The 23345-nt window shown below is 40.7% G+C and overlaps 2 protein-coding genes across 3 annotated transcripts in view; one reads left to right on the top strand and one right to left on the bottom strand.

Annotated features, from left to right (window-relative positions):
• The window catches only part of LOC127526378 (gastrula zinc finger protein XlCGF57.1-like), a 669858-nt gene that overhangs the window by 113509 nt on the left and 533004 nt on the right, over positions 1 to 23345 (bottom strand). The gene's annotated exons all lie outside the window — the stretch shown is intronic.
• Positions 5804 to 7929, top strand: LOC127526373 (gastrula zinc finger protein XlCGF8.2DB-like). 2 transcript variants are annotated; one of them, XM_051921759.1, is made up of 2 exons: positions 5804 to 6524; positions 6609 to 7929. In XM_051921759.1, the coding sequence occupies exons 1-2, from the start codon at positions 6206 to 6208 to the stop codon at positions 7229 to 7231; spliced, it is 942 nt and encodes a 313-aa protein (XP_051777719.1). In that variant the 5' UTR covers positions 5804 to 6205; the 3' UTR covers positions 7232 to 7929. The 2 variants fall into 2 exon arrangements, with proteins under 2 accessions (XP_051777719.1, XP_051777718.1); XM_051921758.1 differs by having other exon boundaries at positions 5809 to 7929.

Genomic DNA, 23345 nt, shown 5'->3' with positions numbered 1-23345 from the left:
GGCTGATAACCAAACATTTTAAGTTTTATAGAACAACCAAATCTCTGACAGAATAGTTTCTAGAAGCAAGAAATAAGTGGAAGACCACGGTTTGATACATCTTGATACAGAAAACCATAGATACTATCAGTCTTTTCTACAGGGTGGTCCAGATCTAATTATGCAGATCCGGATCATCTGGATGACTTTGATTTATGTGAGGATGATTCCAGTTCAGCGCAAAGACGATTCTTCATGTCGTCAGTTTGCATACTTCTCGATGGTCTGTGATTTTTCGGGTGATTTTTTATGTAATAAACTTAAGTTATAGCGTAATGAAAATTGTATAATTAGATCTGGACCACCCTATAGAAAGACACCTGCCAGGTGTTTAGTAGAAGGGAATAAGATGCACACATTTCAAAACTCAATCTGCCTCCACAAAAATTGTATTAAAACCCTTGGAGGAAGGCATATCAGTAATAAAGTCCATGGTTTACTGCTCCCATGAACGTAATGGTACCGGAGCAGTCCAACATGTAGCTTGTATAATCCCAGACATCTTCATTAATACTTTTCCAACAAACATTTGGCTGAAGTATCTTAAACTCTGTGGTCAGATGACACAGTTCCAATATTTGCTTTTAAATGCTAGGAGGAACACACACACACACACAGCCTGAAAGACCTGAAAGAAGGTATTTTTGGCAGACTCAACCTCTGTCATTATATTATCAATTAATGGTAAGAATACACAGGTAAAGTTCCGTTACAACGAACTCCTAGGGACCTAAAAATTATTTCATCGTTATAAGATTCTGTATTTGTTACTATAGTGCTTTCTTTAACTTGCGTCCAGGCATTTGCAATCATCTCCATAGCTTCTTTTGTGTTAATTTTAATCTCCTCCTGCCTACAAGTTATGCTGATGATAATTTTTCTCAGCATTTCCTTGCAATAATACATTTTCAGAGTGCAAATGATGCCCAAATCCAATGGCTGAAGCACTGCTGTGCAATTGGGTGGGAGGAATTCAACATGACCATTATCTAAATTTGGAAGCATGTTGTGGGCAACACAGTTACCAAGCAGGAGCCGAATCATCCTTTTCTTCATATTGTGAGGTTTCTGAACTCTTGAGACCCTCCCCACCCAACGGGAACAACACACCGAGGTGTGTCCCGAAGCACAATTGAAGCGTCTGCAGCCAGGGCAAAAACGGGCTCCTAGCGCTGCAGTGAAGCAACACAGAAGCAAATTCTAAAAGATCGGGGTCACACTATAAGTCCCTGTCTTGCACCCCAAAACATGAGGCTGAGTCTCAGTACTTTATCAAAACCAGCTTTATTCAGCTTGAAACAGGAACGGCACACTTATTTATTGTAGCGTGATCTGCCACTCTCCTATACTCAGACACAGCAGTCAAGCAGGGTCGTGGCCAGATCAGTGATCAAGTAATCCTGTTACCTGCATTTACAATGTTCCTTGCATATCACCCATTGATATCTTTTCTGTTTACTTTCCTGAGAGACGCAGCACAGCTTTGAGCCTACTGTTGCCCCGGCAACAGATAAACAGTCTTCCATAAACACGGAGTTTGGACTTTGGGACGCTCTTCGGCATGCTGTCTAGTTGAGGGAGGGCCCAAGAGAGTTTACAAACCTCACATTTTCTTGAATGATTGCCGCATTAATAGGAATGTTTCTTGAACGAGCATCACTGTACACATAAAAACGGCTTTTTCGACGTCTTCAAATGCAGCAGTTCACATACATTGGCAACCCAAGATTTTTCTTTTTTTGCTCCGTCTTTCAAGAAAGTTGACAGTGTTGATGGCAAAATTCCAAATTCACTGGCAACGTAGTTCACTGGCCTAATCTGTAAAAGCCAATAATGAAGTTGGCTAATGTCGACATGCTGGAAAAACAGAGATACAGTGAAATATCCTTCTTCACAGTATAAAACTGCACCCAGTTGGGTGTGTCTTGTTCTGAAGACCTCCAACCTTTCTTGAGCCCATAAAATTGCACTGTATATGCCTGCCTCCAATCAGCAATCAGTACAAATAATTCCTTAAATTTCAGAAGACTTCCAATATCGTAATGCATAAGGAAATATTCTGAATAGTTCTTCTTCAAATGCTTCTTTTTTGCTAAACATCAAAGGGACAACCCTAACTCGTTTTTGTTATAGGAAAGGGGCAAGTATATAGCGTCCTAAACAAGTAAACATACCCCACTTCAAACTCTGTTCCATTGATAACCTGCAGCAAAATGGCCATTTTTGTGTTTAGCAAGATGAAATACCAAATTTATGACAAAGGACTGTGTTAAGATAGCAGAAATGTGATTTTAAAAAAGGTTAGGTTATGGATGATAAACAAGAAGGCAGAAATTTAGCATCAATAATTTTAAGTTAGAGAGGCTTGAATCTCTGACATTAACTGGGGAACCTGTCTGGTTTGTATAGCAACATAAAGAACAACTTGTTGACTCTTGAATTTAAATGTGTGCAAGAGGTGCCATCCTTCTTTGTAATAACAAGAGGATGGGATAGTTGATTTCAAATGGAAGAAATTCTCTGCCTTCCTTCAACTACATAATCCATAGCTTGGTGTGTCTGTGACATGAGAAATTATTTAGTGTAGCAGAGTTAAAATACGGAACAATTAGTAACTGTGCTAGATTGTGGTATTCAGAGTAGGACTGGACATGAAGCAAATATTTTGAAGTCCTAATATTTGATGTCTGATATAAAATGACAGGTCCTTCTGCAATAAATCTGAAAATCAATCTTGTATTAGCAGTGCTCTTTTCATGAGGCTTAATCAGTCTCTCTTTTCCAGAAAACCTCTAGAATTTTGACTGGGCAAAGTAAAAGGAGTAAAGGGTACTTTAATATTTCTGGCCTCCCAGTGTGTGTATAAATCTATTTCTACTTCTTGTTCCTGACCTCGAGCTGGATAAATATCAGTCTTATTTCTACGTGATTTATAGAAAAGAAAAATACATGCCTGAGCCTTTCTTTATTAATCAAATAACTGTAAAACTCATAGTTATAACTTCACTAAAGATCTAATGTCTCTGATGAATCATGGGATTTTGTGCACCACTTCTTCTTCTTCTTTCAGCTGCTCCCGTTAGGGGTCGCCACAGCGGATCATCTTCTTCCATATCTTTCTATCCTCTGTATCTTGTTCTGTTACACCCATCACCTGCATGTCCTCTCTCACCACGTCTATAAACCTTCTCTTGGGCCTTCCTGTTTTTCTCTTGCCTGGCAGCTCTATCCTTAGCATCCTTCTCCCAATATACCCAGCATCTCTCCTCTTCACATGTCCAAACCAGCGCAATCTCGCCTGTCTGACTTTGTCTCTCAACCCGTCCAACTTGAGCTGACCTTCTAATGTACTCATTTCTAATCCTGTCCATCCTCGTCACCCCCAACGCAAATCTTAGCATCTTTAACTCTCCTACATCCAGCTCTGTCTCCTACTTTCTGAGGTCTGCTGTAGGAGTGACGGATGCATTCAACATAGAGGTGGCATTACATCAGGGATCAGTTCTGAGCCCTTTCTTATTTGCAATGGTGATGGACAGGTTGACAGATGAGATTAGACAGGAGTCCCTGTGGACTATGATGTTTGCTGATGACACTGTGATCTCTAGGGACAGTAGGGAGCAGGTTGAAGAGACCCTGGAGAGGTGGAGAGATGCTCTAGAGAGGAGAGGAATGAAAGTCAGTAGGAACAAGACAGAATACATGCGTGTAAATGAGAGGGAGGTCAGTGGAATGGTGCGGATGCAGGGAGTAGAGCTGGAGAAAGTGGATGAGTTTAAATAGTTTGGATCAACACTACAGAGTAATGGGGATTGTGGATGAGAAGTGGAGAGTGCTGGCAGGGTGGAATAGGTGGAGAAGAGTGTCAGGAGTAATTTGTGATAGATGGGTATCAGCAAGAGTGAAAGGGAAGGTCTACAGGATGGTAGTGAGACCAGCTATGTTATATGGGTTGAAGACGGTGGCACTGACCAGAAAGCAGGAGACAGAGCTGGATGTGGCAGAGTTAAAGATGTTAAGATTTTCACTGAGTGTGATGAGGATGGACAGGATTAGAAATAAGTACATTAGAGGGTCAGATCAAGTTGGACAGTTGGGAGACTTAGTCAGAGAGTTGAGATTGTGTTGGTTTGGACATGTGCAGAGGAGAGATGCTGAGTATATGGGGAGAAGGATGCTAAGGATAGAGCTGCCAGGGAAGAGGAAAAGAGGAAGGCCTAAGAGAAGGTTTATGAATGTGGTGAGAGAGGACATGCAGGTGATGGGTGTAACAGAACAAGATGCAGAGGACAGAAATATATGGAAGAAAATGATCCACTGTGGCAACCCCTAATGGGAGCAGCCCAAAGAAGTATGTAAATATACGATGTGGCTTACTGTCTAATTTTGATCGCCCAGGGTGGGAGTTCACACTTATTCCAATAAATTAGCTTGTCAATTAGCACAGTTATACAAACAAGGTGGAGTGGTCATAGGGACCATAACTGATGTAATGAGTCCTTGGCAATGTCAATGTCACTGTGCATGTAGATGTACTGGCTTTATCATCCTTGACATTTCTATCTGGGGTCTTCTCTAAAAGGTCTGCAGGTCATGTTGGCCACCCTTGCTGCTCCAGTTGCTCCTTATTTTTCAAGCCATCACCAAGCCATTAATGGTAGTCGCTCATGGCTTGTTCCTGGTCCATGGTAACTGTATCCTAATATGGCTTCATGTGTTTGGTAATTCAGTCTGTAAATGTTGGGATTGTTGAAGTGTTAACTCCATTAGCATGCTTTTGTAAAGTGGGTTGCAAAAGGCATATACAGTGGGACCTCGAAATACGATCACCTCTGTATACGAGAAAATTAAGATACGAGGGAAGTATGAGCGAAAAATTCAGATCTAAATACGAGCATTGGCTCGCATAACGAGCCACGAGCCAGGCTGTGGGTATAGCTCGCGGCTTAGCGAGGGGGCGTGGTAGCTGTAGTGAGCCGCAGGGTGATCTGCAGTGTGGGCGTTTCTCACCTAAGTGCACAGGTGGGGAAACTGCCCACATCCATGATTGTTCCTGTGGCTGATGGGCTGCAGCTGCCATGTCCTCCCCGTATATATAGAGAAGTGCGAGCCGGTTAAGGGGGAGAAGAAGTAAAAGAAAAGAGAGAACGGAGGTTGCAGGAAGCAGCAGCAAGCAGCAGCAGGAAGTCGGTGCGGGAGAGCGAGCGAGTGCAGGCTCGCGTGTAGCTGAACAGGCGAGCCAAACAGCAGAAGCAGGACGGTGTAGAGAAGGTCAGCTGCATTAAGAGTGTCTCACCTGTTGCAGAGCCTGCATGGGAGAAGCAGGTGAGACACTGACGCTAACAGAGAAGAAGCACCGGGGATTGTCATCTGTTTTTTAAAGACTGCTTCCTGTTGACGTTTTAACCTCGTGTTAAAGGATTGTTATTCTTGTGTATTTTAAACCTCCACTTCACAACTGTTTTAAGGATTATTTATTTAAAGATTTATTGAATGCTCTAATGCACTTTGGACACCTGTTTTGATTCTTTTAATAATCAGTTATATTATTTACCAGTGTTATTTATTAAAGGTAGACTACAGTATTTATCAGTGTTATTTGTTAGGAAAATTGATTTTTATGTTAATATTTTTGGGGTGCGGAACGGATTAACTGGATTTCCATTATTTTCAATGGGGAAGTTTGTTCTAGATACGAGAAATTCGCTATACAAGCGCAGTACTGGAACGAATTAAACTCGTATCTAGAGGTTCCACTGTACTGTTAAACACTGAATATTCTCTTGTAGTGCTATTTTATTTTAAATATTGGTCATTTAAAACTTTAACTCTTATTTTTATTTCTGTAGACTTTCAACAGAATGACAACTTGTCCTCTCTTCAGGGTCGTACACAAATTAAACAACCTGATAAGAATAGGAAGAAACTGGCATCTGCAACAAAGACCTTGGTACCGGCCTCTCAGCACCCTAGATTTCAGCCTATTGTGAAGCTAACAAGGATCAATGCCATCAAATCTCAAAGAGTGTACAATATAAATCCAATCCACCAACAGTGTGTGGAAACATTTAAATACAAATTGAATTCTAAAGATAATGGAGGGATTCATGGGAGTAAGAAACCATATCACTGTCCTGAAGGTGGGAAACAATTCTCAGATAGTCACATGCCTAAGAAACACAGAGAAGATAATACAGGGAAGGAGTCATACCACCGTTCTAAATGTGTTAAGAACTTTTCAAAACACAGCCATACCACAACTCCCATTGTAGAGAAACCATATTTGTCTAAACGTGGCAAACGATTCTCACAAGTGAGCCACCTTCAGAAACACATGATTGGTCACGGAGGACAGGATTTATGTTGTTGTCCAGTATGTAGTAAACATTTCTTTGACAAGAGCCGTCTTCGCAGACACAAAAGAATTCACACTGGAGAGAAACCATATTGTTGTTCTGAATGTGGCAAACGGTTCTCACAATCAAGCCATCTTCAGACACACATGAGAGTGCACACAGGAGAACAGCCATTTTCCTGTTCTGAATGTGGCAAACGGTTCTCACAAGCAGGCCATCTTCAGACACACATGAGAGTGCACAAAGGAGAACAGCCATTTTCCTGTTCTGAATGTGGCAAACGGTTCTCACAAGCAGGCCATCTTCGGACACACATGAGAGTGCACACAGGAGAACAGCCATTTTCCTGTTCTGAATGTGGCAAACGGTTCTCACAAACAAGCCATCTTCAGACACACATGAGAATACACACAGGAGAACGGCCATTTTCCTGTTCTAAATGTGGCAAACGGTTCTCACAAACAGGCCATCTTCAGAGACACATGAGAGTGCACACAGGAGAACAGCCATCTTCCTGTTCTGAATGTGGCAAACGGTTCCCACAAACAAGCAATCTTCAGACACACATGAGAATACACACAGGAGAACGGCCATTTTCCTGTTCTAAATGTGGCAAACGGTTCTCACAAACAGGCCATCTTCAGACACACATGAGATTGCACACAGGAGAACAGCCATTTTCCTGTTCTAAATGTGGCAAACGATTTGCAAGTAGCAGTAATCATCTGAAACATTTAAGAGTTCACACTGGTGAGAAGCCCTATTGCTGTCCTGAATGTGGCAAAAGATTTTCCAACACGAGCAATCTTCTGCGTCATGCAGAAGTCCACAATTAAGACCATCTTTAGGCCTGTTCTGAATGTGGCACGAAATTCTCACAAAGAGGCAGTCTTCGTAGACATATAAGAACACACATTTGATAGAGGCCATACTCGTTTCCTGATTGTGACAAGCTATTCACCGATAACTGCAGCCTTCATAGACACAAAAGAATTCATTCTGGATTACGGCCATATTGTTGCTCTGAATGTGGCAGGCGATTCATAAAACCCTGCAGCCTTCAGTGACATGTAAGAACTCACACAGAAGAAAAGCCATAACGTTGCTCTAAGTGTGGAAAAACATTCATACAGAAAACTCCTCTTCAGGGACACATGAAAATTCATGCTAAAAAGGCAAAGTCCAAAGAGACTGTAAATAACAAAAAGAAAAATCTGAAATAATTCAGTCAGGTGTGGAAAGAAAATTGGAATTGCTCTGCTAGTTGGTTACACAGAATGCATTTGACAAAAATTGGCAGACTCATTTAGGCAACCCTGCTTATTAATTTACTGTAAGTGGCTTTTGCACTAATGCCTATTGCACATTGTACACAGGTCTACTTTACAAGTTCTAATGTTATTTATCTTATGTTGTACTTCTATGCTTTTTTTATATTTTATTGTACTACGAAGTTGAGAGAGAAACAGTATTTTGATTCTCCTGTATGTTCTCCACATATAGTGAATTGACAATAAAAGGCTATTTGATTTGATTTCAGTATTTCTATTATCTTTTCTCCAGAGTCCATTTTGGTGTTCAAACTACTCTCTGGTGCGGCTGCTGCTCTTTCTATCTGAAGAGTTAGTCCAGCTGGGGTTCGATCAGCCCAGTAACGTCTAGCGGTCCCTCACAACGGGAGGAGAATACCGACAATGTACACCTTCAGAAGTGGAATAAATCAACTGTATAAGTAGAACAGTTCAGATAAACAATGAATTTTGTTAATCATAAACAATGCAACATAACTATTATATGTGTTGTTACTTTTTATTTATTCTCACCAAACGTTACATATCTACATGGGAAATGAACATGGGTAATATGTTTATAAACATTCTCACTAAAATACACTGTCAAAATATATTAATGAGCAAACTGAGACACATTGGCCTTTAGGAAATATCAAAAAGCGTATGCGCTGCCATTTAGGACAGAATGCATTGTTAACGTCACGCACTCTCTACTGATGCGATGTCACAAAGAAAAAGAAACAGCAAAACTCATATCCTCCTTGGTTTCTGACATTATGATTAATTGTCAACATCAAATCAATAAAGTCATTTTAAGAAGATGACAAGTCTGCTACAATCAGTTCAATTAATGCTCCTTTTAAAACGTTTGCTTATAATGAATATAAAACAGAATCTCAATGATACGGGACTCGCGAGTAGTAACGAATAATATGTGACACTGAGAAATTATATTTCATAATAACAGGAACAAGTAAAACTACGACTTCCTAAAACGGACACTGTAAATGTATGCATTTCAATAAATAATTTAGGAGACTTGTGTGTGCATTTCAATACCAATTTAAGAACTACGTAGGCTACCTGTTGTACTATAAACGGTATCTCAAGCAGCACTTAACAGTAAACAGTCTAACAGGACAATGACTGACTGTACGAAGATGCTGCGCCGCTACAATAAAGGGTCACACTGTCATTCTGCATGTTTAGAAGGCGCTGATTGGCTGAAACTGTTTAGAACGAATTGTCACAATTGGTAGTGCCGTATAGCAATCAGAAACGAAAAGACACATTTAGGCATGCTGGACAGTAGTTTGTTTTTATACAATACAAATTCAGTACGACACCAGGGTCTCCAAACACACAAATACGAAGCTTATTACGTTTTACAGTGAAACTCTTTACATACACAATATAATTAGGGACGTGTGCCCCCCGCCCAACTACGGCAGCCCAACCTTTCCTCGATTGCTCGAGTCGCTTGCTATCCATCTAAGACCATAAACGGTTTCCAGTTTTTTAAAAAATGGGATCAGACTAAGAAAAAAAAAACAAAAAAACAATCCCATATTTAAAAACTAAATTTTGACCTTACATAAAATATTCTTTTGTTTTTCTTGTTATCCTTTTGTTGAACAGTCGATTAAAATTTATGAAAGCATTGGAATTAAAAGCTTTTAAAAACAACTAAATATTTTTATTTAGGTCAAATTCAAATCCGTTTTTTTCTACACCACTCTATACTTTCATTTGTATTGAATGAGTATGAATTGTGGAGGGTGAGGATCAAATGCGCTCTCTCCTGTCGCTCTAAATGTAAATGCTGATAAGATACAGTATGAAACGTAACCAGTAGTCAATGTGCACGCTGGCTGCCAATCGAATAGTGAATAAGCTGCTCTTTGGGGTTCATATATTTGTACAATCTGACAGACTCTAAAGGAGTCAGTGCCTCACCAGCCATGAACCTCACCGCAAGTCACTGATCAGGAGGACAATCACAGAATGCGAATGACCAGGAGCAGCGCTAAGTGTACGGACTTATTAAACATTAAAAATGGGCTTTCGGAGAACACACCGAGCACGTCTATGATGCTCTCTGGCGACTGGCACCCCTAGGACTGCCCAGTCCTCTCTTTTTCTCAAGTTTCTCAACTTGTTCATGTCACAAGTACATACCTCTCTGCTTGTTAAACGTTGTCTTCAACCTGACAGACCAGCGCGACTACTATTAACATTCAGTCCCTCACGTAAGAAATCACAGTCTGATTTGAACTGCACATGCGCACCAATGTCATGCCTGTACGGCCCGAACTGTAGTGCGCATGTGCACGCATTTCCTGGTCACAGACAGAGACGTCCTTTGTATTGTGAGAGAGAAGCACTTCGATCAGACAGCAGCGTTACACACGGGACAAAAATATTATTGAGTTATTCATTTAAGGCTCACTGATATTTTGGTCAGTCCTTCATAAACTTATTTGAATGTCTCCTAAACGTTCTTAGTTTTCAAAGTAAACTATTAAGAGAGTGAGAGGTTGGAAGCACCACACAATGAACCGCCTGGATTGGGACCCGATTGTAGCGGGTGACACCTCAGCACCACACTGGACACTGCGTGAGGTTTTTTATGGTGGCTGGAGAGCCAATCCTGCCACCAGCTCCCAAGTTTTCCCTGTAAGTTGGAGGACCTGCTGGCAGGGCTGGATGAAGATTAACGTCACACCCAAGATGAAGCAATTGTAGGTTAAGGGCCCTGCTCAAGGGTCCAGCAGACTAGAGTCACTACTGGCATTTAAGGGATTCAAAGGGTTTATTAAAAAAATGTTTATGCCATTGTAAGATGAACCATCATGTAATGTCATGAAACATATATATTCCATTGTGTATTATGAAACCTTTGAACATTAAAACATTTTAGAGAACAGACCAGTTCTACTAACAAAGCTCGCCAATCTTATTCACTTAATTCCTCCAAGATAACATCAATTCAAGTTCCGAAGTTCCATAACGTCCTACTCTCCATCACACTATTGGTCATCCATTCCAGGTGTTTGTGGTTCTTGGCATGAAGACAGACATCCTAATATTTCTGCGAAATTTACCCTTAACAAGTTTCCAAGTGTGTCCCTGTGATCTTGATTAACATTTTAAAGTCACAGTCCTGATCCACTGGACTAATTCCCTTCATAATTTTAAATATTTCAGTCATGTCTCCCCTTAATCTCCATTTGCTTAAACTGTAAAGGCTCAGCTCTTTTAATCTTTCCTCATAACTCAACCCCTGGAATGAGCCTAGTCTCTCTTCTCTGGACCTTTTCTAGTGCTACTTTGTCTTTTTTGTAGAGCAGAGACCACAACTGCACACAGGACTCCAGATGAGGCCTCACCAGTGTGTTATAAAGCCTGAGGAGATCCTCCTTGGACTTGTACTCCACACATCAAGGCGCTATATAACCTGACATCCTGTTAGCCTTCTTAATGGCTTCTGAACACTGTCACTTTCAATTTTCAGATTTTCCATTGTGTATTACACTCTCACATTTTTACTATCTACATGTAAATCTTTACATTTACTTACATTTAGTTTCATCTGCCACAAATCTGCCCAAGCCTGTATGCTGTCCAAGTCCTTATGTGATGATTCCACAAATTCGAGATTATCTGTCAATTCACCCAGCATGGTATCATCTGCACCAGCAGCTTGTTACTGTCAAAGCGGAGATGGGCACCCTTAGCCCAAAGTAGGCACTCAGAGTCTCAGGACAGGCAGCAGAATCAAGTTTTATAGTGCAATGCACATACAGACTCAGAGTCAGGTGAACGGAGTGCTCAGCAATGGTGCCATCTTACTTTTATTACAGTCCTTATCAAGAGAGTACCTCACTTAGCTCATTTGTCACCTCATCTGACTCCCACCATTCCACTGTCTTGTCCTGCCTCTCATTGGCTCCACCAATATTTCCCAGCCTAATGAGTGTAGCACTCTGTTTTGTCCATCATGCCCACTTGACAGACCCTCTCCCCACTTTGCACCCATCCAGTACCTGCCACCATTATTTCCAGTCCTCAGCTCACATTCACCACATAGAAATGTCTGACCTTGACTTATGAATTATTGGTAGTTTCCAGCCTTCTAAGAAAAAATAAAAAAATATACAGTCACAGGCCTTGTTGTGATTTAACCCTTACTATACTAACATGCACTAGGACACAATGCTTATTTTCATATATGCTCATGATTCTCTTTGAATATATGCAAATCAGCAACTTTAAGAATATCCATCCATCCATCCATTTTCCAACCTGCTGAATCCGAACACAGGGTCACGGGGGTCTGCTGGAGCCAATCCCAGCCAACACAGGGCACAAGGCAGGAATCAATCCTGGGCAGGGTGCCAACCCACCGCAGTATATATATATATATATATATATATATACACATATAAATATATATTATATATATATATATATATATATATATATATATATATATATATATATATATATTGTGAAGGATTGCTTTCTACTCCGGCCCTCACCCCCAGGCCGCCAGGAGGAGCTCTCCCAGCAGCGTGGACGTGCCCCGAATTCCAGCAGGGCATCATGGACTCTGTAGTTTATATGCACAGCCCTGCTGGATACCATGGGGGCCACCAGGAGTCGCTGTAGGGAGGCTGTCGGACTCTTATGTGCCCTATAACCCGGAGGTGCATCATGATCACATGACAGGAAACAGGAGACGTGCCTCCGGGGTGAAGAAGAGTTTTTATATGACCCGGAAGTGTTCCTAGTCACGTGGACAGAGAGGGCGAAACACTTCCAGATCAAGGACTATAAAAGGACTATGGGAAATCCCAGACGTCGAGCTGAGCTGGGTGGAAGGGTGGCAACGCGTCTGGGAGTGAAGGATTGGTTATTGTTCATTGTGATTTATTATTGAGTATTGTGGAGAGGAGGGTGCTTTGTGCACTTTATTATTAAAATAAATATTCATATTTGGACTTTTACCTGGTGCCTGACGTCTAGTCTGAGGGTTCAAGGGGTCAAGGAGACCTTAATCTATCACAACATATATATACACTACTAAATTAACCTGCTTAATCTGTAAGAATATACTATACACAAGACAAAGTTATATTCAAAGGAATATATATTGTATTGATGTTTCTCCTTCATTCATATGCAGGATATAAATTTCCAATGAATTAATTTGTTGCATAGACTTGACGCAAGTCTTCTTTTAAAAGTTCAACAACTTTATTTCGAACAACAATAACACATTAATCTTATAACAGTAGTAAATATTAAGACACGGTCAAAGTCTGTATTGCTCCATTTCATTTTGCCTGCCAAAACTCAACCCTCTCACATCTGGAATCACACAACACAAATCTCACACGCGCACATGAACTCTCACTGAAACTCATGAAATGAACAATGGTGCACTTACAAATATTCAAAAACTACTCTTGTTTAAATTAAAAGGTCCACTTACAGTGCATCCGGAAAGTATTCCCAGCACATCACTTTTTCCACATTTTGTTATGTTACAGCCTTATTCCAAAATGGATTCAGTTCATTTTTTTCCTCAGAATTCTACACACAACACCGCATAATGATAACTTGAAAAAAGCTTACTTGAGATTTTTGCAAATTAATTAAAAATAAAAAAATTGAGAAAGCACATGTACATAAGTATTCACAGCCTTTGCCATGAAGCTTGAAATTGAGCTCAGGTGCATTCTGTTTCCCCTGATCATCCTTGAGATGTTTCTGCAGCTTCATTGGAGTCCACCTGTGGTAAATTCAGTTGATTGGACATGATTTGGAAAGGCACACACCTGTCTATATAAGGTCCCACAGTTGACAGTTCATGTCAGAGCATAAACCAAGCATGAAGTCAAAGGAATTGTCTGTAGACCTCCGAGACAGGATTGTTTCGAGGCACAAATCTGGGGAAGGTTACAGAAACATTTCTGCTGCTTTGAAGGTCCCAATGAGCACAGTGGCCTCGATCATCCATCAGTGGAAGAAGTTCGAAACCACCAGGACTCTTCCTAGAGCTGGCCATCTAAACTGAGCGAATGGGGGAGAAGGGCCTTAGTCAGGGAGGTGACCGAGAACCCGATGGTCACTCTGTCAGAGCTCCAGAGGTCCTCTGTGGAGAGAGGAGAACCTTCCAGAAGGACAACCATCTCTGCAGCAATCCACCAATGAGGCCTGTATGGTAGAGTGGCCAGACGGAAGCCACTCCTTAGTAAAAGGCACATGGCAGCCCGCCTGGAGTTTGCCAAAAGGCACCTGAAGGACTCTCAGACCATGAGAAAGAAAATGCTCTGGTCTGATGAGACAAAGATTGAACTCTTTGGTGTGAATGCCAGGCATCACATTATGAGGAAACCAGGCACCGCACATCACCAGGCCAATACCATCCCTACAGTGAAGCATGGTGGTGGCAGCATCATGCTGTGGGGATGTTTTTCAGCGACAGGGACTGGGAGACTAGTCAGGATAAAGGGAAAGATGACTGCAGCAATGTACAGAGACATCATGGATGAAAACCTGCTCCTGAGCGCTCTTGACCTCAGACTGGGGCGACGGTTCATCTTTCAGCAGGACAACGACTCTGAGCACACAGCCAAGATATCAAAGGAGTGGCTTCAGGACAACTCTGTGAATGTCCTTGAGTGGCCCAGCCAGAGCCCAGACTTGAATCCGATTCAACATCTCTGGAGAGATCTTAAAATGGCTGTGCACCGACGCTTCCCATCCAACCTGATGGAGCTTGAGAGGTGCTGCAAAGAGGAATGGGCGAAATTGGCCAAGGATAGGTGTGCCAAGCTTGTGGCATCATATTCAAAAAGACTTGAGGCTGGAATTGCTGCCAAAGGTGCATCAACAAAGTATTGAGCAAAGGCTGTGAATACTTATGTACATGGGATTTCTCAGGTTTTTTATTTTTACTAAATTTGCAAAAACCTCAAGTAAACTTTTTTCACGTTGTCATTATGGGGTGTTGTGTATAGAATTCTGAGGAAAAAAAATGAATTTAAATCATTTTGGAATAAGGCTGTAACATAACAAAATGTGGAAAAAGTGATGCGCTGGGAAAACTTTCCGGATGCACTGTACATTACGGCTCTTACATATCCAGCCCCTAATTGTATATGCAGGCTGCATGTATCAATTATTAAACTAGAGCCATATACTTACAACAAATATAGATCTAATAACCCAATCTATTTATATGATAATTAATAATTATAGTATAATTAAGTGAATATTGTAATATTAGGGTGCTTTCAAAAACAAACACAATTTTGTAATAGGCCTCTCCAGTATACCACTTTTTGTTTTAATACAAACACTACGGACAGTCCCTTTAGAATCTGGCATTACTTTAATGACATGGCCCAAAATCCAGGAATTTCTGGGAGCTGTAGAATCAACTACTAATACAATATCACCTTGTATAAAGCTTCTCTTTATTCTTTTTTTTTATATTTTTATTTTATTAATTTTCATTGTAATCATTCCATACAAACAGAACAATTTATAACCCAACAAAATTGAAGACAAATCAATCCCCACCCCTGAGAAGGAGAGCTTAGCTAAAGGAAAATTGCTTAAGGCTTTTTAATAAGGCAACATTAAACAAAAGAAAGGGAGAAGTAAATATCTATATAAATAAGAGATGGAGAAGGGAGTTAAATACAATAATAGTTATTTATCTTATTCTAAAATAATATTGATTAAATCCTGCCAGGTTTTGAAAAAATTTTGTACAGATCCTCTAACTGAGAATTTGATTTTTTCCAATTTCAAATAATATAAAACATCGGTTTCCCACTGACTTATAAGAGGAGAATTAGGATTCTTCCAATTTAAAAAAATAAGTCTGCGTGCCAAAAGTGTAGTGAATGCAATCACCGTTTGCTTGTCCTTCTCCAATTCAAGTCCATCTGGTAGAACACCAAACACAGCTGTTAATGGGTTAGGAGGGATTGTGACACCAAGGCTGTCTGAAAGGCACTTAAAAATTTTGGTCCAAAATGATGTTAGTTTGGTGGAGGCCCAGAACATGTGACCCAGTGAGGCAGGAGCTTGGTTGCAGCGTTCGCAGATTGGATCCTGCCCTGGAAACATTTTGGACAGTTTTAAGCGAGACAGATGAGCTCGATATATAATTTTTAGTTGAATAATTCTATGCTTTGCGCATATAGAACTCGAGTGAATTCTCTGCTTTGCTACCTTCCACTCCTTTTCTGATATATTGATTAAGAGATCTTCTTCCCAATGTCCTCTTGGATCTTTGAAAGGTAGGGACTCTAATAAGATTTTATATATTGCGGAAATAGTGTTTATTTCCTCGAAATTGAGCAGTATTTTTTCCAGCATTGTGGAGAGTGCAAGGTGGGGGAAATCGGGCAATTTCTGTTTAACAAAATTTCTAATTTGAAGATAGTAAAAGAAATGTGTAGCTAGGAGGTTGAATTTTGAACATAATTGTTCAAAAGATGTAAATATGTTGTCTATATAAAGATCTCTGAGCATTTTAATCCCAAAACTTTTCCAGGTATTAAAAACTGTATATGTTTGCGAGGGTTGAAAGAGGTGGTTCTCTTGCAGAGGTGCCACTGATAAAAGATTTTCCATCTTAAAATGCTTTCTAATTTGGTTCCATATTCTGAGTGAGTAAAGCACAATTGGGTTATTAGTATATTTGCGATAACTTTCATTTATTGGAGAGCAGAGCAGGGAATATAAAGAAGTACTACAGGATTTTACTTCTATTGCGGACCAAGCCTGTGTATGTTCATTTATTTGTGTCCAGGTTTTTATGGCTTGTATGTTTGCTGCCCAGTAATAAAACTGAAAGTTAGGTAAAGCCATGCCACCTTCTGTCTGAGGTCTTTGTAGGGTCGACTCTTCAGATACGTGGGTGTTTTGAGTTCCAAATGAATGAGGTTATTGTTGAATCTAACTGTTTAAAAAACGATTTATTAATATATATTGGAATGTTCTGAAATAAAAAGAGAAGTTTAGGAAGGATATTCATCTTAACAATGTTAATTCTTCCGGCTAGAGTGAGATGAAGGGTTGACCATCTATGCAAGTCTTGCTTAATTTTTTCCATACAGACGGCAAAATTTTGTTGATAAAGAGCTTTATGTTTACTTGTGATATTTACCCCTAGGTATTTAAACTGATCTGCTATGGTAAAAGGTAGGGTGTCTAATCTAATATTATATGCTTGTGAATTCACTGGAAAGAGTATACTTTTATTCAGATTAATTCTAAGACCAGATTTCTTTTGAAATTCTGTTAGTGCTGTTAAAACAGCGGGGACAGTGTTTTCTGGGTCTGATATATATAAGACCATATCATCTGCATATAGAGAAACTTTCTGTTCCAGTCCTTCTCTGACAATCCCCTTTATCTGATAAGAATTTCGTCAGTGAACCGCCAGTGGTTCAATAGCGATTGCAAACAACAGTGGCGACAAGGGACATCCTTGTCTGGTACCACGTTCTAGTTTAAAGTAGTCTGAGCAAATGTTATTAATACAAACTGAAGCTTCTGGATTGGTATACAGTAGTTTGATCCATGCACAAATATTCGGGCCAAACCCAAATTTCTCCAATGCAGTGAAAAGGTAATTCCATTCAATCATATCAAATGCTTTTTCTGCGTCTAATGATAGTAATATCTCTGGGGTGTTTGATTTTGCTGGTGAATATATAACATTAAACAAGCATCGGAGATTTGAAGATAGGTGTCGGCCTTTAATAAATCCAGTTTGACCTTGTGATATTACCGAGGGCAGCACTTTCTCCATCCTTCTAGCTAGGATTTTTGAGAGTATCTTAACATCATTATTCAGGAGTGAAATTGGTCTGTATGATGCACATTGTAACAAGTCCTTATTTTGTTTAGGAAAGACGGTGATTAATGCTTGACAAAATGTTTGAGGTAGTATTTGGTTGTCTCTAGCTTCTGTAAATGTTGCCAATAAGAGGGGAGCTAGCTGAGTGGAGAATTTCTTATAAAACTCTACGGGGTAACCATCAGGGCCTGATGGTTTCCCGCTTTGTAGTGACTTTATAGCGTCTAGTAATTCTGTTAGCGTTAGAGGTTTATCCAGTTCCTCAGCACTTAAAGCATCTATTTGTGGTATCTGTGATGTATCCAGAAATGCATTAGATTGTGTGTTGTCTTCTTTGTGCTCAGTAGAATATAAAGACTTATAGTAATCTCTAAATGTGTGCATTATTTTATTATGGTCAATGACTTCTTCTCCATTCTTGTTGGTGATTACTGGTATTGAATTGTGAACTTCTTGTTTGTGAATTTGTTGAGCTAAAAGCTTATTAGCTTTTTCTCCATGTTCATAGTAATGCTGTCTAGACTTATAAATAAGTTGTTCAGTTTCTTCCTCACAGGTGGTGCAGTGGTAGTGCTGCTGCTTTGCAGTAAGGAGACTGTGGAAGATTGTGGGTTCGCTTCCCGGTTCCTCCCTGTGTGGATAGCGCTTTGAGTACTAAGAAAAGCGCTATATAAATGTAATGAATTATTATTATTATTATTATTATTAGTTGTTAAGATGTTAAGTTTTGTATGCAATGCCTGCCTTTTCCTGTGGAGAACTTCATTGGACGCCTGGCTTGTTCTTCATCTATTCTAGTAATTTCACTTCTTAGCTCTGACACTTTCTTGGTTTCTAATTTATTTCTGTGGGAAAGATATGAAATAATCTGTCCTCTTAAGAAGGCCTTTAGAGTTTCCCAGAGTGTTCCTGCAGAAACCTCTGTGGACGTGTTTGTCTCTAGGAAGAAGCTGATTTGTTTCGATATAAATTCTGTGCAATTCTTGTCTGCCAATAAAAGAGGGTTAAGACGCCATCTGCGAGGTGAGTGTGAGGGGCTTAATGATTTTAGCTCCAAGACTAGAGGGGCATGGTCGGAGATAACAATTGTGTCGTATTTGCATGATTTAATTGTAGGCAGGAAATTATTATCTATAAAAAAATAATCAATTCTTGAGTAGCTATAATGCACTGGTGAGTAGAACGAATATGTTCTTGAGTTTTGGTTAAGAAACCTCCAGGGGTGTGATAAGTTGTGATCATTTAAAAACTGTGTAATTATCTTTGCAGTATTAGATGTTGTCCCCCCTGTCACAGGAGTCCTATCTAAGAGTGGATTTAAAGCACAATTAAAATCCCCAGCTATTATAATTTTATGAGTGTTCACATTGGGAATGGATGCAAATAGATTTTGCATGAATTCCTTATCATCAACATTGGGTGCATAAACATTTATCAAAATCATTTTACTGTTATATAAGTTGCCCATGGCCATCACATATCTCCCTTCAGGGTCCGACACTACATCTGATGCTACTGTGGACACTTTTTGTGACTGAAGACAGAGAAGAAAATTAAAATTAGTAAAAACCTTTTATTGATACATACCAGACAAGGGTAAAATGACAGAGAAATACAGTCCTAGGACACCGCACTTCATCTGCCTCGAGCGCAGATATCCTTGCTCTTTTATACCTTTCTAGTCTCCTGATCGTTGACCACGTAAGCAATAAAAATAGCGTCCTGACTCATTTTGTATTATTCCAATTGGTAAAGTCCTTACCCTAAAGGTATATTTTCTTGTCACACCCATCATTGAAAGAAAACTTCCAGAAAGTATATATGCTTTTTGTCACGTACGCAAAACACAAACAAGTTTGATCATTCTGTCCTATTTTCTGTACTTACACACATACATTTTGTTCAATTACATCATTTTATGTTTTTACACTCCTCCCTTTTTGAACAAAATGATGTGGGCTGTAGAATTAAATTGAAATGGTTGATGAAGAGGAAGGGGGGGGGGAAAGGGGTTTGGGAGGAGAAAATGGAAGAAGCTATACGAGACATGTGCTCCTCATGTAGCATATATGCCCTTTCCATAGAGGCGGTAAAGTACTTAGATAGAGATCACCACCCATCCTTGGGTAGCCCGAGAGGGTGCGGGTAACAGTCAACAGAAAAAGTATTTTTAAGATAGCCATTTCTTGCAATGCGATGCGTGGATCCAGGCAGGCAGTCCTTCAACTTTCACGGCATGTGGTGTGGACAGAAGAATTTGGAATGGTCCTCTCCACCTAGGCTGATGCCAGTGTTTCCTCCGAGTATCTCGAACCAGGATCCAGGTGCCCAAGGGAATTGGTAAATCCTTAGAAGGTGGGCTGGTCCTCCAGGCTTGATTAACCTGCTGGTGGACTTCCTTCAACGAGGTTCGGAGACCTGCAAGACTAGAGAGAAGATCATTGTCCACAGTATGCAAATTCACATTTCCTACAACCATGCCAATGGGCATGGGACGTCCGGTCAGAATCTCAAACGGCGATAGTCCCAGTTGTCGGTGTGTCCGTCCCCTTAGTCCCATTAAAGCTAAGGGTAGTGCATCCGGCCATGATAAATTAGTTTGTTCACAAATTTTTGCGAGTTTAGCTTTTAAAGTGCCATTGCATCGTTCTACGATGCCTCCGCTTTGGGGATGGTATTTACAATAATGGTGCACATTAATTTGGAGCCAGGTGGTTAATTCATTTATAACGGAGTTCACAAAATGAGTGCCGTTATCTGTTTGTAACTTTTGAGGGATACCCCATCTTGGAATAATTTCTTTAATTAGTGCTTTAGCTACTGTTTTGGCATCGTTGTGTTTTGAAGGGAAAGCCTCTACCCATCGGGAGAACACATCGACAATCACAAGACAATATCGGTACCCTTTAGACGGGGTTAGTTCAATGAAATCCATTTGGAGGTGTTCAAACGGACCCATTGGATTAGGGGTAACGGCGGGACTTACCTGGGTACCTTTTCCCACATTAAACTTTTGACATATTGCACAGCGTCTGCAAAATTGCTCTGCATATGTAGAGAAACCTACAGCTTCCCAATGTTTTTCAACTCTCGAACCATGGCATCTCTACCTGCGTGATCGAGGCCATGGGCGATTTTTGCCATTCCTGGGAAAGAGGCTTTTGGGAGAAAAGGTTTGTTAGTGTGTTTATGAGTCCAGACTCCATCAGAGAGGGACCCTTCTTTGGACCATTTTCTCCTTTCGATATCCGTGGCTGCACTCTGTAAAGAAATAATTTGATTATCAGGGTCCTGGTCATTTTCTCTGTTGGAATAAAGAAATTGGTGTGTTATTATATGCAGCCTCTTTAGCAAAGTGGTCAGCTAATTCATTTCCTTTGCTAACAGGATCCTGTTTTCCTGTGTGAGCTTGACATTTAACAATCGCTAGCTTCGATGGTTTGGTTATAGCTTCTAAAAGGGATTCGATCAATTTCTGATGTTGGATGGGTTTGCCAGTACTGGTCTTAAATCCCCTTAGTTTCCACAGTGCTCCATGATCATGGCAGACTCCAAAAGCATACCTGGAATCCGTATAAATTGTTACAATCTTCCCTTCGAACAGCTGACACGCTCGAGTGAGTGCTACGAGTTCAGCTGCTTGTGCACTCAAGCTTGATGAAATTCGATTTGCTTCCAGCAGGCGGTCCCCTTGGACCACTGCGTAACTGGTTGAGGGTGCTCCATTTTTCAATCGCAAGGAACATCCATCCACAAAAAATCATTTCTCCAGTTTCTAAAGGTGTTTCCTGTAGATCTACTCTAGGTTTTACAACCTTTGCTATTTCATCATGGCAATTATGTGGTTCTCCTTCATTGTTAATTGGGAGAAGAGTGGCTGGATTTAAAGTGGAGCATCTTTCAATTGTAACATTTCACAAAGTACAGAGTACATTCTGATAGTGTATTGCCCTAGCAGTAGTGAGATGTGAAGTTTTGGCTTGTACTAGGATAGAATGTACAGCGTGAGGCACTTTAACTGTTAGGGGGCTCATGAGAACTACATCCGTGCTTGCTAATACAGCTTCTGTTGTTGCAGCCACAGCACGAAGACACGGAGGAAGTGCTGCGGCCACTGGATCCAGTTTTTTTAGAAAAATAAGCCACCGGTCTTTGTTTATCTCCATGTTGTTGCGTCAGTACTGCATTCATAAATCCCTGCTTTTCGTCCACGAACAAAGTGAATGGACGAGAATGATCAGGCAAACTAAGCGCGGGCGCAGATAGAAGAGCAGTTTTTAGGTTACAGAGAGCCTTCTCAGCCTGTTCATTCCATTGGACCTGGCCAGAAAGGGGGATGCCAGGAGTATTAGCCAATTGTTGCAACGGCTGTGCTCTTTCAGTAAAATTTAGAACCCACTGTCTGCAGTAGCCCAGAATACCTAAAACAGACATAACCTGTTGTTTTGTGACCGGTCTAGGAAGATTTTGGATGGCTGTAATGCGATCGCTAGAGAGAGCTCTTGTTCCATACGTAATGTCATGACCTAGATATTTTACAGTTGTTTTGATTAGCTGCAGCTTAACTTTAGAAACTTTATGGCCATTGTCCCCCAAAAACAGCAACAATTTCTGGGTATCTTTTGTACAATCTTCTTCCGTAGCGCTACATATCATCTACATACTGTATCCCGTCCGGCCAAAAGCCTTCTAAAATTTTGGGCAAGAGCTTGTTCATATACACAAGGGGCTTCAGTGTATCCCTGAGGCATGACGGTCCATGTCCAACGGCGGTACCGCGTTTGACGAGATCGGAATGTACGGCGGAGATGCCAGCCTCTGCTTCGGGAGACAGAGGATATTGGGCACGGTGCGGGCGGAAGGAGGATTTCGGGTGGATCACCAGAGGCTCACAATGGGCTATCCTTCCATAATCATTCTTTCCCTGGGACCATAGTGAATCAGGGAGCATAGAGAGCCAAGAAGGGAAAGTGGTTTGCAATGAACAAGCAAAAGAGGAAGGACGGCACAAAGTGCGATGTACTAAAAAATCAGTTTGAAACACCACTTTAGTTATTAAACGGTCAGGAGTATTAAAAATACCTGGAGTAACTTGTAACCAGTCTGTTCTTTCAAGGCATTTTTCTACCCATGGTCCTATTTCCCCCCATTTAACAGTGCGTGATTTAGCTAAGGAAATATGAGGCACTGAGCCGCCAAGATAATATATATGCTGTAAGCATGTAAGATGAACAGAAGCAGCTGCCTTTGTGGATGAAATAAAAACACAGGAGATGTGAAGGGTTTCGGGGCAAGTACCAGAAGTAAGGAAAGATTCTAGCCAGGGGGTGTCTACTTCTATAGGGAAGTATTGGGCAGTACAGTGTAAAATGTCAGGGGCCTGTAAATTGGGAAAGAGACAAGGGGAAAAAGAGTGTAGGGCTTTGAGGAGAATGGTGTGTGGGGAAATATCTAAAGTCCAAGCTGCAAAAGAGGGTTTGGGGTAAGGGGCAATTTGACACAACAACTTGGGGGTAGAACAGAAAAAACCTTTGTCAGTCATAGAAATAGAAAGAGAAAGTTTTGTCATGAGATCTCTTCCTAAAAGGTTAACTGGACAGAGCTGATTTAAAAGAAAACGATGCAGTAAGGTATGTCCGCCAGGACGTGACTGGACTTGAAGAGGTTTTGATACTTGAAGAAGGTGAGGTTGTCCAGAAGCAGTAAGCACAGTAACAGTCTCGTTCGAGGCAGGGACCTTTGCCAGCGAGAGGGTAGATCGAGTGGCAC

Source organism: Erpetoichthys calabaricus (assembly GCF_900747795.2).
Source record: "Erpetoichthys calabaricus chromosome 1 unlocalized genomic scaffold, fErpCal1.3 SUPER_1_unloc_23, whole genome shotgun sequence".
In the NCBI taxonomy this organism is placed as follows: domain Eukaryota; kingdom Metazoa; phylum Chordata; class Cladistia; order Polypteriformes; family Polypteridae; genus Erpetoichthys; species Erpetoichthys calabaricus.
This window is presented reverse-complemented; position numbering and strand designations above follow the sequence as displayed.

What these genes read in the sequence shown, in the direction of transcription:
- LOC127526373 (XM_051921758.1), top strand. Translation starts at nt 6,206, where the DNA reads ATGCCTAAGAAACACAGAGAAGATAATACAGGGAAGGAGTCATACCAC.